This window comes from Hylobates moloch, unplaced genomic scaffold, assembly GCF_009828535.3.
Source record: "Hylobates moloch isolate HMO894 unplaced genomic scaffold, HMol_V3 SCAFFOLD_4, whole genome shotgun sequence".
NCBI lineage: Eukaryota > Metazoa > Chordata > Mammalia > Primates > Hylobatidae > Hylobates > Hylobates moloch.
In genome coordinates this window covers 21913338-21928367 of record NW_026652279.1, presented here as the reverse complement: position 1 = coordinate 21928367, position 15030 = coordinate 21913338, and the positions used below count along the sequence as shown (strand labels likewise).

Here is a 15030-nt window from a genome sequence, read left to right as displayed (position 1 = left end):
TAGTGGTTTTTGGACAGTACTTCACTGAAGTAGTCTGCATTTTCCCCCTTTTTTTTGGTTTTGTTTTTCATATTAAAGCCATGTCCTGAGCAGCACTGAAAGCAGCACCATGGCTTTATCCCGGAAAAGGGCAGTGAAGGGGATTGGGGTGAGGAGACTGGAGGAGTGAGTGGGTTTGTCCTGTGTTGCCCGGCTCCCTTTTCCATCTAGGTGAAGCGCCTCAACATTGTAACATAAGCACTACTGATTTTTCCTCCTCAGATTAGGTGTGGTGATAGTGGGGGTGGGTGGGGATGGTGATGGGAGGGTAGGCGCTGGGATTTTCTTTCTTTACCTGATCCTTTAATTCAGACAGCTGGCCAGAAAGGTTCGTGACCAGTTTCATGGTGGACTCCAGCTTCTCCTGCAGGTTTCTCAGCTCATTCTGTTCTCCTTCAGAATCACTGCTGACCAATGACATGGCTCTCATCCTGGGAAACCAGTCAAGGTTTCTTTCCTAGAATCCACATTAAAAAAAAAAAAAAGACTGAGTCACTTCTAGAGGTAAAAACAAGAAAGGCCAGCTTACCATGCCATGTTTCCTAAGTCTCATTAGGTTATCTCCTTCTATTGCAGAACTAATGTGCTGTGTATTTTTTTAATTGCTCAGTAGCTATCTTTTTAATTGCATACAATGGAACTCTTAATTCTTAGAGGAAGTCACTTTAAATTTAAATATAGGGGAAATGTAGGTTCTAAACAAGGGTCCTAATCTCCAAATCTGAATACTGCCACTGCCGCTCTGATCTTTGCAAATTACATGGCTGATGAGTTTTGTTTTTTTAAAAAATTGTGGTAAAAGATGCATAACATAAAATTTACCACTGTAACCATTTTAAGCATATAGTTTAGTGGCATTAAGTACATTCACACTGCTGTGCAACCATCCCCATCATGTTTCCAGAACTATTTTTTTATCTTCCCCAGCTGAAATTCCATCCCCATTAAACACTAACCCCATTCCCCCCAGTCCCTGGCAACCACCATTCTATTTTCTGTCTCCATGAATTTGACTGCTCGAGGGACCTCATATTATGCTGTGTATTTTAAAATGCATTATACTGGGAAAACCTTTTGCCAACACTTGAAGTGAAGTGAATTTTAAGGTCCCAAGTGTTCTGTCACTTAACAGATACATGTGCATGTATGCGTTTGCGTGGGTGAGGAGATCATTAAGAGGCTGAAAATGGGGAATAGGCTCTTCCGTCAATGTCCCCGTTTATGAGCTTATAGAAGCCACTCCTCTTGTTTCTTTTTCCTTCCAGCCTCAAATGGTTGATGGGTGCTGGCAACTAGCCTAAGAAAGGCCCATTCACTTTCCTCCCCCGTCCATCTCCATCCTTTTGATGTCTATAGCTTATGCCTGTAAACACTATTTCTCACTACTGGTTAACAGAATGGGACAACTCCTCCTCCCACCTCACTTCCTTCTGCCCACATATGCCTTTCTCCCAAAGAGCATGCCGCATACATAAGTTCTGTACAGAGAGGCAGGAATGAACAGTAAGAAAAGCTTAGCATGAGACAGGGGGAAGAAAACTGACTCATTCCACATTTCTGGTGTCATTCTCACCTGGACCAGTTTCATCTTGTAAGGATACATTTAATGGTCTTTCTAAAACAAATCAAGCCCCCTCCCACACACACACAGACACACACACACACACACACACACTCATGGTGGATAATTGTTGCTTTGTGTACACCATGGGGGTCGGCAACATTTTCTGTGTAAATATTTTCAGCTTTGTGGGCCATCTGGTCTCTGTAACAACTACTCAGCTACTCTGTTACAACCCCCAAACAACCAGTAAATAAATAAACAAACGAGTATGTCCATGTTCCAATAAAACTTTATTTACAAATGCGGGCAGCAGGCTGGGTTTGCTCACCTCTGCTGTATACAGAAGAAGGCATCAATATATTTAAAATAACGAAACTCCATGAGACATGTCTAAATATTACAAATCAAGTGAGATCATTAAACTGTATCTTGACCTAGGGCTATCTAGCAATAATAGAAGCCATATAAGAGAGCTAGACGAAAAATATCACAAGAAGTCATACCACATCGACAACAAGGTGTCACAGAGTGTTTGCTTAAGATACTGGTGGGTGGGTGGGCAGGGTCACAGTCACTAGTTTGTGAGCTTTATGAAGGCAGGAACCACCTTAGTATACTGACTAGAGCACAGTAGACATTCATCAATGTTAGTAAAAGCTTGTGGAAGGACAGAATGATATGCAACTCTTTTTCTGCATGGACCCTGATAACAAATGCTTAAGTAGTAAGCCTGAGCTGCTTATCGTGACTGCTGGAGGAGAAAAATGGCAATCTCTACCTTCCTATACCCTGAATAAACACTTCATTCATGTGTCTTAACGTTAGCTTATATTCATCAATTTCCCATCACAGAGCAATGGGTAAAAGATCGTTAAAAAATATTCCATTTCAGAGATGACTAGCTTAGAAACTCAAAGTGCTTCCCCATCTGTAACCAGTTTTCTCCCGTGCAGCTGCAGTGACCTATCATTGACTATACTCACCTCTCCTGTGTCAGTCCTTTAGACATAGCCACATCTTCCCACCAAGGAAGTAGCCCATGTTCAAGGACTATGCAACTCTGAGGAGGAAACCTCATTTTTCAGAAGAGGGCACACATAGGCGACAGGTCACTGGTGATCACTCACTCCCACTAGGGTGAGGGGAGGAGGGATGATGTGGGCTGGGCTGCTGAAGCCACAAACCAAAGCACAGCTGCAGAGAGATCACTTAGCATGAGGCCCTAGATACTCACGGTGGCTGCTACATATTTTTGCAGACTGACCTCAATTGAGGAAGACAAATTGAAGAAAAAAGATCCAGATACAACAATGTTGAGGATACTACAGTGAGCAACAGAGACATGGTCACTGCATCCTAGACCCCCTCAAAGGAGAAACAGTTTTGATACCTAAGTATGTGATAGAATTCGTGCCATCAAAGTGCTTACAATTCAGTTAAGGAGAGTGACCATCTAGATTTTTTTTTTTTTTAAACAGGCCAGTCCTGGTGGCTGGTACCTGTAATCCCAATGCTTTGGGAGGCCGAGGTGGGTGGATAGCTTGAGGCCAGAAGTTTGAGACTGGCCTGGGCAACAAAGTGAGACTCCATCTCTATAAAAAATAAAAATAATTAGCTCAGTGTGGTAGTGGGCACCTGTAGTCCTAGCTACTCGGGAAGCTGGGGCAGAAGGATCATTTGAGCCCGGGAGGTCGAAGCTGCAGTGAGTCATAATTGTGCCACTGCACTCCAGCCTGGGTGACAGCAAGACTCTCTAAAAACAAACAAAAAAAAAGAGGAATAATGCAGGCTATGTGGTATCTAGGAGCAGTAGAGAGAGTAGTGTCCAAGTAAGACCCAACAACCAGTGACTGATTGGCTAGAATCCTCTTCAAGCAAGGCTTGGCCCTAAAGAAGGTTAGCCCTTGGGCAAGCATGAGGGCATTTCACAGAAGGCACTGGCACAGTGAGGCTCCAGTGTGGCTGGAGCTGGGGATGAGGGCAGACAGGCAGGAGCAGCTTGGACTGTTGAAGACTAGAGGGAAACAGAAGGAAGCAGGAACTCTGTGAAAGGCCGCCCTGCCTGACCAGACCAGCGGAGAGGAGAGAGGATGGACATTCACAGTCCTCACTGCTAGTAGTCAGAACTCACCTGTAGCTCAGTACTGACATGCAAATGAATGCTAAACTGTCTAAACTGTTAGTGAATCCATCTAAAATCTGGCTTTCAAATCCTTCATATGTTCATTTGCTTAGCAAACCTTCTACAAAAATAGAAAACACAGATTTCCAAACAGAGTCCACATTAATGAGGCCTTCAAGGGACTCCAGAAAACCGATGCAAGAGTCTGCACACAGCTGAAAGTTTAAGGAACAGTTTCTCTCCCTTATTCTAATAGCAAGTGACCGAATGACTACAGATTAAAATGAGAATTTTCCTCACCTTCTTTCATGCCATATGTGCCTCCTGGCCCTCTAAGCAATGATTTCAGAAGGGTCTTTGAAGAAATAAATGCAAAATGCACAGACTTTCTCCATTCAACAGCCTTTTACTGAACTTTTACAATATCTGTGCCCTGCATGGGGTTGAGCGCTGAGGATCTAAAGATGAGAAAGACAAGGTCTCTATTCTCAAGCTGCTTTAGTCCAAGAACTGTGGTCACTGGCCAGATCTCAATGCATAATTCTTCGCCTCTGTGGAGCTGCACGAAGGCCCTACCTCCAAGTGTCAGTGTCTAAAGAGTGTGTGCTGAAGACACGAATGGGGCCCATCAGCATGCCAAGGGCTGCTCCTGGCATCTCTGCCCGTCGCCTCAGTGGTGGTGGAGAGGCACTGATGCCCTGCGTCTTGTGCTGCTATGTGGCATACCTGTAATCCTGGGACTTGATGGCCCCACCCAAGGGGTACATAAAGCCATAAAAAGAAATAATGCATCTTTTTATAATGTAGAATATCCATTTTAATCAATGGTAAATGATTGAAATATTTTTATATTAAATTCAAAAAGTTCTCTAGACCAGATAGAAAGGTCAATTTATTTTTTTGAGACGGAGTCTTGGTGTGTCACCCAGGCTGGAGTGCAGTGGCGCCATCTCAGCTCATTGCAACCTCTGCCTACCTACTGGGTTCAAGCTATTCTCATGCCTCAGCCTCCTAAGTAGCTGGGACTACAGGCATGCACCACAATCCCTGGCTAATTTTTGTATTTTTAGTAGAGACAGGGTTGGCCAGGCTGGTCTTGAACTCCTGATCTCAGGTGATCCAACCACCGCCTCCCAAAGTGCTGAATCAAATGTTAAAACACAGCGTTTCAAAGAAGGTCATACTTTCTGCAGGCCACATGGGCCATGTGCTCCCATCCTAGGGATAAAGCCTCATTCTCCATTTCATAGGAGGCCTTCAATGCAAAGATAGCAAAAGGATTTTCTGGTCTAGAAATTTATCAATCACCACCACACAGAGTCTCCCCCATTGCCTCCCTTAATATCTAATAATGAAAAGCTGGGCTAGGAGGGATCCCACTGGCAAGCATTCTTATCTTTTCTGCACTGAAGTGGGGGAGAGCCCCAAATTTGAGGTCCTAGGTGTTGCCAGGGTTTTAATTAAATAATCATCCTGGGCTGTGAAATTAAATCTCAAATTACCGAGAAGTACCTGGTAGTTAAAATTAATTAGCAATTTTAGCCAAACTGTTCTCTCAATTTCCCGTTGGCTTTGCATCCTGTGCAGTAGGACAGGCTCTAGTGTGGTATAAGGTTCCCCACCAACAGGGTCCCCCCTCTGCACAGAGAATCTAAATCTCAAAGTGCAAATGTTTAGACTATAACCCAATTACTGGAACAGGCGCAGAGAGAGAACACCTGAATCCAATTACTTTCTCTTTAGCTAAGACTTTCATACAAAACTCTGAGCTTGTTTGAGTGCTGAATTACTCCAGTGAAGCCTGTCACCCACGCCTCTCCAGCCAGCCAGAGTCTGAAGGCCTAGAAATGTTTGCAGAATCTTGCCTGTATTATCTATTCAAGACCAAAAACGTGTCTCAGTGTCTTGGCTTCTAATGGATTTTTGGAAAAGTCATCTTCAGCTAAGACACTTTGTCTGTTATGAATTATCTTGGGGTGTGTGTGTATATGCAGTTGGGAGGGGAAGGTGGGGAGAGGATTATAGGGTCACTGAGCGTCTGTCGGCCGCATCTGCCACTGGGTCTGACTCTGGCTTCACTCTGCTTTGCTTCACTCACTTCTTGCTGCTGGCATCTCACATACCAATGTCATTAGGCACTGTCTGCCCTGGTCCTCCTACAATCCAGCCAGTGCAGTTCCCGTCACAGCAAGTGCTTCCTCTCTCGGAGCAGACAAACTAACTGAAGCCACAGCCGGAAGCAGGCTGACCACAAGCGCTAAGGTTCTGGTTAGTTCTTTTCTAGGTAAAGTTGGAAAAGTCCCTGCGAAGGCAAACACTGAAGTTTTAGACATGGGGGTGGTACTGACCAACCTCTTGAAATGTCCTTGACTGGAAAGAGGGAGAGAGACAGAGAAAGAGAGAGAGAGAGAGAGTGTGTGTGTGTGTGTGTGTGTGTGTGTGAGAGAGAGAGAGAGAGATGGAGGAGGAAGTTGGATTGTATGATGCAAACACTAATCATTCTGAGAAGTGGGGTATTTTTTTTTCTTCCCAGGTTCAAAAGAAGAGGCTGTTCTAAGAAAGACTACTGAGTAATCAATCACCTCCTCAGAGAAAGTCTGCTCAGGTAGAGTATTACGTTTATCACCTAAACAATGGAACATTTTTGTTGAATCTTTTATAGCCAAATCAGAGAATGAGGTGTTGAGGGAGAGGGGGGCTTGAGGGCAAAAGAAAGGGTCATGGGAGAGAAGACGGTTCCTAGAAAAATGGTCCTGTTGCTTTCTCTGCCCTTGAGAATCCCCTCTGGGAAGATGCGAGGAGGCAAAGATGGTCTTTCCAATTCAAATGGCAGCTTCGTGTCTACTGCTCTTACCAGGCAGGAAGACAAACTAGATGTTCTCAGAATGCCTAGGGATGCTCAGGTGATGGAAATGACTAGAAGCGGGTATGGGTTGGCCTAGAAACAGAGATTTGGCCTCCCCGTGTATTTAAACCCTCAGAAAATGTCAGGAGGAGGAGGCTTGAAGATAACATTTATGTCTTCAAAAGCAGGAATATGGGACACTTAACGGACTTTAAATCATTTGTCCCTTTTATGAGCTAGGGTGATTATTTTCATTGAAGAGGAAGAAAAAAAATTAATCTTTAGAGCTAATTTTTCTAAGATCACAGCAAAACAAAATGAAACCTAACCCTCCAAAAACAAAAACAGAGAATCTGTTGGTTTTGGTGAAAAAATGGTCATCTTCAACAATGTTCAGTAGCTCTGAAATGCCACTTAATAATATCTATTATAGGCCAGGCATGGTGGCTCATGCCTGTAATCCCAGCACTTTGGGAGGCTGAGGTGGGCGGATCACCTGAGGTCAGGAGTTCAAGACCAACCCAGCCAACATGGTGAAACCCTGTCTCTACTAAAAATACAAAAAAATTAGCTGGGCATGGTGGCATGTGCCTGTAATCCCAGCTACCCAGGAGGCTGAGGCAGGAGAATCACTTGAACCCAGGAGGCAGAGGTTGCAGTGAGCCAAGATCGTGCCACTGCACTCCAGCCTGGGCAACAGAGCAGGACTCTGTTTGTTTTGAAAAAAAAAAAAAAAAAAATTGTTATACATGTTTTAAAAAAACCCTAAAAAATGGATCCCATCTTTGGACACAGCAAGATCAGAGACAGCCTGAGGCTCAGGGGGAGGGAGGGAGTGATAAATAGGAGGCGTGCAGAGGATTTTTAGAGCAGAAACTATTCTGTATGATATTCTAATGGTGGATACGTGTCATTTGCATTGGTGAAAACCCACAGAATGCACAACATGAAAAGTAAGCAGCAAATGATGGAGGGACATTAATAACAATGTATCCAATATTGACATATCAAATCTTAACAGGCCACAATAATACATAAACGTTACTAACAGAGGAAACTGGCAGGAAGTTAGGAGAAGGGCATATATGAGAACTCTGTACTTTCTGCCCCATTTTTCTGTAAACTTCAAACTGCTCTAAAAAATAAAGTCTAGTAATTTTTTCTTATTAAAAAATTATTCTTTTTTTGTTTTTAATTTTTTTCTTCTATATTGTGAGTCTATTAATTTTTTAAAAATGGGATTCCATACCCGGAATTTGTTGGCCAGCCCCAAATTCAAGGAATTCAGTTCTCTTTGTCCCAAAAGTACAGTGACTTCAGACCACATGCATATTAATATCCCTGTATTTCACAGGTTCTGTACATTTCTGCCACAGCCTTGTGACGTTAGTGTGTCAGTAGAAAAAGCAATGGCCTGTAATAAGAAGAGCTTCAGTTGTGTGTATACAGGACGGTGAATGAGTATGTAAGTCAGCTAGGTCATCGACCTGGTCTATTTTCTTTCTTTCTTTTTTGAAACGGATCACCTCACCAGCTACCTCACTGGGTTACTGTAAGGATCAGATGGCTATAAAAATGTCCCACAAACTGGAAAGCATTATGCAAAAGTATTATAAATCAGTATGTCATCTGCCTAGAGCTGGGATAGAGTCAGCACTGCAATCCACGTATTGACTCTAGTTTCAGTGCTCAGCTCCTATGTAAAGTTAGTTCCTTCCTTTCTTTGGGATAAAAATTTCAGGGATACTGATTTGTCTTTTTACCAACTAAGCCACATGAAGGGTTTCCAAACTGCACAAATCAAGGTGTCAGTCTGGTTCTGTTTTTGAGCTTGAATGACATTACCAAAACAGGCTACATTATATAATCTTCAGCTGGACTGGAATGACCAATCACCCTTCCCAGACTCCATAGTTGTTCTTGGATGATACAGCGCAACAAAGATGGGCTCATCCCAGCAGACAGAACCACACCCGTTTCTGATGAAATCCCTAGGAAGAGCCAGCCTCAGAATAATCCTTTCAAGTCATTCTGGGGCCACAGGTGGAGGATTCCCTGGGCACCCACAGGGTGCCATGGTGCACAGGGACCATGGTACACAGGGTGCACACTTGCTGGGTCCTGGGCACCTAGGCTGCCAGGTTGAGGAAACCAGAGGTCACAGGAGGAGAAAAAGGTGGGGCTGGCCACCCGTGCTGGACAAGGGCAGGGCGAGCCCATTTGAGACTCTGAATAAAGAACAATCAGGCTCACTCACCCTTCTCCCCACATCAGCGTCCAAGCTGGCTTATGACATCTCGCTTAGGCAACTTCCCCTGCACTTTCAATTAGCTAAGAAATATGCCAGAACATTCCCAGTGGCTATGTATGAGGATTTTAGCAATTTTCGTGGTTTTCTTCTATTCTTTTCTGGATTCTAGTAGTATTCAACTTTGATCTGTTACTACTTTTATACAACAATACATTGTGTTTGTTTTAAGCCTACGGAAACATCTTTCCAAAGTTCTATGCTGTTGTTTCAGGGAAAGATACATTTATCTTTGAACACACACACACATCCTCACCAATAAGCTGCTTCAACACAACCACGTTCCATCTCAGCTTTATCATCTGATGGGCTTTTATATTGGAAAGCTCTGAGCTGAAATGGTTTTACTCAAGGTCAGTCCTGCCTAGACACACTGAGAAAGAAGTGATGGAAGATGTTATCCGTCTCACCATCTACAGGACTTCATGAAGAAGTGAGAAGGGTACCAGCACTGTTATTGACTTAAGAGTGGTTTGGAAGAAAGGTTCCACACAGCTAGATCTCTTTAGGGGAAAGAGATCATCGGCCATGTGGATGTTCTCCAAATTCCTTAATCCTTTCCAAACTCTCCCCTTTTCTAACCAGCCCCTTGTACTCTGATCCCTGACCCAGACCCTAAGGATCACACCTTCCTGTTTCATATTTCACGAACTCCTATCCCCACTCTGAATGTTGCTTATTGGGATCTTAGACCCTACAAAGGGCACAAGAGACCCTTTGATTCAACTTCCTCATTTTACAGGTGGTAAAACTGAGGCCCTGAAGAGAGAGGATTTGTAAAAGGTGGAAACTTAGTTCACCTTGTATAGCTTTTACATACAAATGACTGTCCCTAAATACTAACATCTTTTCCTCATTCTCACATTCCCTGGAGACATGACAGTAGGCTTCACTGTAAAGACGCAGGTTTTAAAGAACTCTGAATATATATACCTGATGTAGACCATCATATTCAGAACATTTTCCAGGTGAGAGCAGTTTTATAAGTGCATTTTTATGGTGACACACTTCTCAGTATCATATGATACTATAGTCCAGCTCTACAGACACAGTCAATATTTAGAATATACAGGAAATAAAGGAGTTGAAGCAGGGGAGTTACAAATGTAGTTAGGACGTCTGGAAGTAAAGGGCAAGTGGGGCAGCACAGTGGTGGTGCAATCGGGGAAAGAACAGGAGGGTGGGTCAGGGTATGGGCGGGGGGCAGAAAATGCACTTTTGGAGCTTATCAGATCTGCCAAGTTGTGGAAAATGTGTATGTATGCAGGTATTTCATGTGTGTAATAAGCATGTACAAACTCATACATCCTTGGACAAAGTAGCCAATGGGGAGAAGTGGTTTCATGCACAGTGAAGCCAGTCTTCAGTGGCTGATGGAACAGTGTCTATGCATAACCCTCATGTCCTGCACAGTCTCACAGACTAGACTCTTGGGTATACCTGACTCACGCCCCATGCTCTCCCTTAGCACACAAGCTCCTTCAGGGAGGATCATGGCTCTGCTCAACTCACTGTTACAAACAGCACCTGGCACACCCTCCACGAAGGTCAGAATGTAGGAAATTCAGAGGAGAGCACTGGGAGGTCAGTGCAGAACCGGGGCCCAAACACCAAGTGCTTCACAATGAAAGGAAAGTGCCTGTGAAGTGCTGCATGGAACAAGGGGTGATTTCATCCTCTCTAGACTAAAGGGCAGAATGTGTTCTAAGGCTGGGTGGGGAAACTTAAGCTCAGCAACTGCTTTGTGCAGCTGCCACTGACACGAACCCAAGCTCAAGTGCACAGGGTGGGGTGAGAGAGGCCTGGCTGGCTGGGCGGCGAGTCCAATGACGCTGACACACTGTTTCCAGCCACCGGGAAGCCAGTGCCAAATCCCTCTTCACTCCTCCCTGCTCCGATATTCTTGACTCTGCCGTGGTGCCAGCTAAGGGGGCATTCTGGGAATCGTATTTGGCAGGCAGCACAGGCTGTATCCTCACCCATGGTTAAGGGCTTGTCAGAGCCCAGGTGACATTTTAACCAATGCTCGTGGCCTCCCAGGTTAGGCCACAAGAAAAGCTGCTGCTCAGCACTACCCATGCTGAAATATCAACATTCTAGGAACATACCTAGGCACTCCCTTCCTCCCAGCATCCTCACTGGAATTCAGAATAAAAGCCCAAACCCATCACCGTGCATCTGCACGAAGCAGAAGGTGTCCACGGCACTTTATCAACAGCCAGGACCTGCCTGCTTCATGCACAGAGGAGGTGCACGTGCAGGCAGAGAGGTCAGAGCAGGGTTAAGTGCACGCCCTGCTGGACTCGCCCTTCCTCTCTCCTGCACCTAAGTGCTGTTTGGCAGGGACTCCACTTCTGATTTCCTTAAAGTGAGACGCCCCATGATGGCTGTGTGAATTTTTATGCTCATTTCTTGGCTCCGGTCACTGCTGCCACCGTCTTTTCCCCCACACCTAGGTCCTTACTCTTATCTAATTATGATCTGCAGGTAACTCTACTCCCACCAGCCCTGCACTTGGTTCCTTGCATTGCCTCTGGCTGGAAGCTGTTGTCCCCAACTTCAGAAAGTGTCTGCAGATTTCACAGGCTCTCTCTTGGGTCAAGGTAAGACTTCAGCCAGTTCCCCTTGTAAACAGAAGGTAGTGACACACAGGTATTCAGTTTCCATTTTGATCTTTTGCCCTTGTTAACACGTTGCTTTCTGTGTTTGCTTCCTGTGTCATCTTATCAAATACAGATAAACACAAGGGCCAGATGTCCTACTGCTTTTGAATCTTCTCATAATGTTTCCTCATAGATGTTTAGTAGCACTGAATTAGCTAATAGAACTTATTTGCTTGGAAATGTTACCCAGGAGGTGCTGTCAGGCAAAAAGGCTCTTTTGCATGTTGCTTTTTTTGAAGTAAATTACCCGCAGCTCTCAGGAAAGCATTTTCCAGGAATGCGGGCTCCTGGACTCTCCCTTCCTATGCAAAAGCACCCCACCGCCTTCTAAGAGCATCCCACTTGCCACATTGAGACTACTTTTGATCTGGAAAATTGCTCCTTTGCTTCTGGATTCTGTATAGCTAGTTTCTGAAGAGGTCAAGTGAACTAACCCATAATGGAACAAACTGGAAAATCTCCAATGGAATGTTGAGGGCAAGGAAGAGGGAGCAGGAGAGGCAAAGAGAGAAAGTAGGGAGGTGTCTACCCCCACTGTGAGAAAAACTCAGCACCAGGCTTAAAGGATGATGGAGCAGACATTCTCATGTGTAATTATTAGGGAGTTAAACTCATTCAGATGAGTCACCTGGGTGTGGAAGCTCCAGTCTGGCTGTGGTTCTAGTGAATCGTCCTTCTCCTTTTACTTAGACACCTCCCAAATCTGGCCACCAAAGGACATGTCATTCTCTGTATCAAGCTAAGGTGAGGGTAGTGAAGTTTCTCATATTTCAGCAGGTCAAAATTAACATATATTTCAGATACATCCTTTGCAAGGGCTGCACTTGATACCCTTTCCTGAACTCCTATCATCTCAACAACCCCTAGAGTTTTGAAGTGGTTGTCTGAGCAGTGGTTGCTGGTGGCAGCAGCTCTGAAAGTCACACCCCATCTAACTCCTGTCTTACTGATTTATGCATGAGCCAGTCAGCATCCCCGGGAGATCCTCTTTCCCACTCTCCTCTCCACCCGCAAAGGGGCCTTTCCTGCATCTTGCCTCTTTTAAAGGAGGCTAATTCAATATCACTCGGGGTCGGGGCTAGAAGATAAGCCAGTCCAAGTCTAAGATGTGCCAGTCCAAACCAGATGCCACCAGCCAACCAATGGCTGCAGACTGACAGGAGGGCTGTGTGCATGTGCACAGAGGTAACCACATCTGTAACCACATGTGGATATGTGGGTCAGGACAACCTGAGGGTGGGTTCTGGTTCAGCAGCTCTGGATTTCAGTCTTGGCTCTAGCACTTCCCAGTGCCGCGACCCTGCAAAAGTTGCTCAACCTTCCTGAGCTTTAGGTTCCCATCTTTAAAATGTTAATAGTGCCACCTACTATGCTGTGATGAGGATTAAGTGAGATCATGCACATACAGTGTTTATTTCATGCACACTGATTACACACGACCTATTCATTACTATCCAATCTGCCCTTCCCGGGGTAAAGCAGAGCCCAGCACAGACTGCTCCTCCAGAAACGGCCGCCCTGGTGCATTCCAGAACACTCTAGCTGTCATGGGGAGGCAGGTTTTCCCCAGATATTTCACTGTCCACGTTAGTCAATGAATATGCTATCCTAGAGAAGTAGCCAGAGCAGTCCAAGGTATCAGGACATTCTGAAATGTGGATGAACAGTATTCTATCTGATCAGTCTGTCTTTATATGCAATTCACTCAAAAACACACCTCTGAAAATATAAGAGTTATGTTAACAGGGCAGAATTCCAAGATATAGAAGTGACATCTATAATTAGCAGAAGACATGTCTTATATTTTTTTCATCTGTACAAATGTATGGGGTATATGTGAAATTGGGTTACATGTATATAGTGCCTAGTGATGGAGTCAAGGTATCTAGGGAGTCCATCACCCAAGTACCACAAATTTTTGTTAATTATAGTCATTCTACTCTGCTATCAAACATATTCCTTCTACCTAACTGGATGTTTGTACCCTTTAACCCATTTCTCTTCATCCTGTCCTTTTTCCCCTGACTCACTCTTCCCAGTCTCTGGTATCTATCTTTCCACTTGCCACGTGATCAATTTTGGTTTTTTTTAGCCCCCACATATAAGTGAGAACATTCAATATTTGCCTTTTTGTGCTTGGCTTATTTCACTTCAGATAATGGCCTCCAGATCCATCCATGTTGCTGCAAATGACAGGATTTCATTCCTTTTTTATGGCCAAATAGTATTCCATTGTGTCTATGTACCACATTTTCTTTATCCATTCACTTGTTGATGGGCACTGTTATGTTAATTTCTTATGTTACTGTTGTGTACTTAAGTTACTGTTTGGTCTTCTTTATCAACCCTCCTTCTTAATGCTGCTCAAATTTCTAATTTTCAAGAATAATTTAGTCTCCTGTATTTGACTATACTAGAAAAACGGGCTGCTGTTTCTTTGCTGGGAATCAAATATTTGGTATTTTACCTGCAACATGCCCAGGGTGCAGTATCTAAATTCTCTCAGGCAAAGTGCTCAAAATGAATTCACCACTTACTCAGATTAAATAGCTCCAATAGCATGGCCTTTCAAATCATCATCTATAGACTAACACAAATTCTCAGTTTAGTTGGCACTAGAGCAAAGCCAAACAGTGCTAAAATTATTCAAAAAAGGGTGTGCGGCATATAAATTACTGTGAAAACTTAAATGTAGATCAAGGTTAATAAAAATTTGCTTATTAAAAAAGGCTATCACCAAAACTATGATGGCACCAAAATTCAAGTTCTTGCAGGGAAAGGAAATCTTTTTCCCTCTTCCCTTGATCTGCCAAGGGCTATGTCAGGTCACCCCACAGTCACACTTCTCTGAAAGCACAGGCTTGTCTGGGGCCCAAGTCAATGAATATGAGATGGCATCTCGGGGAATGAGTGGCACTGTGAGTTACAGTGGAGGAGGGTTCGCTTCCCCTGATCATCTGAGTGCTCGACAGCATCACCTTCCATCAGATTGCTTGAGTTGAAGGACAAATCTACCAGCGAACCATGAATGATTTCATGATTAATCTAAGGTTTGCCTTGAATACACAGAACTCAGGGTCCACTCCCCAAATCAATGAAAGCCCTACTTCTGGGCAGTAAAAGCAAGTGGAGGAAACCACTAAAGACATGGATAGAATTCACAAGTATTTGTGCCCAATTCAACAGAGAAAAGAACGCTAACGTCAACCATGCCCTGCCTCAATTTTGAAGGATGCTTAAAGATTTAAAGTTCAAGAGAGAGAAAGACAGGGATTTCCCAGGGGAGGAGGCTCTTAGAGTCAAGATGCCCACTCTGACTTTTCTTAGTGACAACGTGCCCACAGCCAAGGTGTCTTGCAGAGTTTTGGAACCATAGGAAACGATGCTTCTCTCAGCTCTGCTGTCAGCCCCGCAGCCCCTGCTTCCTAGCTGGCTGTGCTCTGGGCCTGTTGCTCAGTTGCTCTTTCGCCTGCTCCCTCCCTCCATGCA

The 15030-nt window shown here is 44.3% G+C and overlaps 1 protein-coding gene and 1 long non-coding RNA gene across 12 annotated transcripts in view; one reads left to right on the top strand and one right to left on the bottom strand.

Annotated features, from left to right (window-relative positions):
- The window catches only part of ITPR1 (inositol 1,4,5-trisphosphate receptor type 1), a 363343-nt gene that overhangs the window by 10246 nt on the left and 338067 nt on the right, over nucleotides 1-15030 (bottom strand). For all 10 annotated transcript variants that reach the window (XM_058437182.1, XM_058437183.1, XM_058437190.1 and 7 more), the window contains one exon: nucleotides 335-496. In XM_058437182.1, the coding sequence (XP_058293165.1) occupies nucleotides 335-496 (162 nt within the window). The remainder of the gene's footprint in view (nucleotides 1-334; nucleotides 497-15030) is intronic.
- The window catches only part of LOC116466682 (uncharacterized), a 54839-nt gene that overhangs the window by 31623 nt on the left and 8186 nt on the right, over nucleotides 1-15030 (top strand). For both annotated transcript variants that reach the window (XR_009213051.1, XR_004247631.2), the window contains exons 2-3: nucleotides 6259-6330; nucleotides 11366-11481. This is a non-coding gene — a long non-coding RNA (uncharacterized LOC116466682). The remainder of the gene's footprint in view (nucleotides 1-6258; nucleotides 6331-11365; nucleotides 11482-15030) is intronic.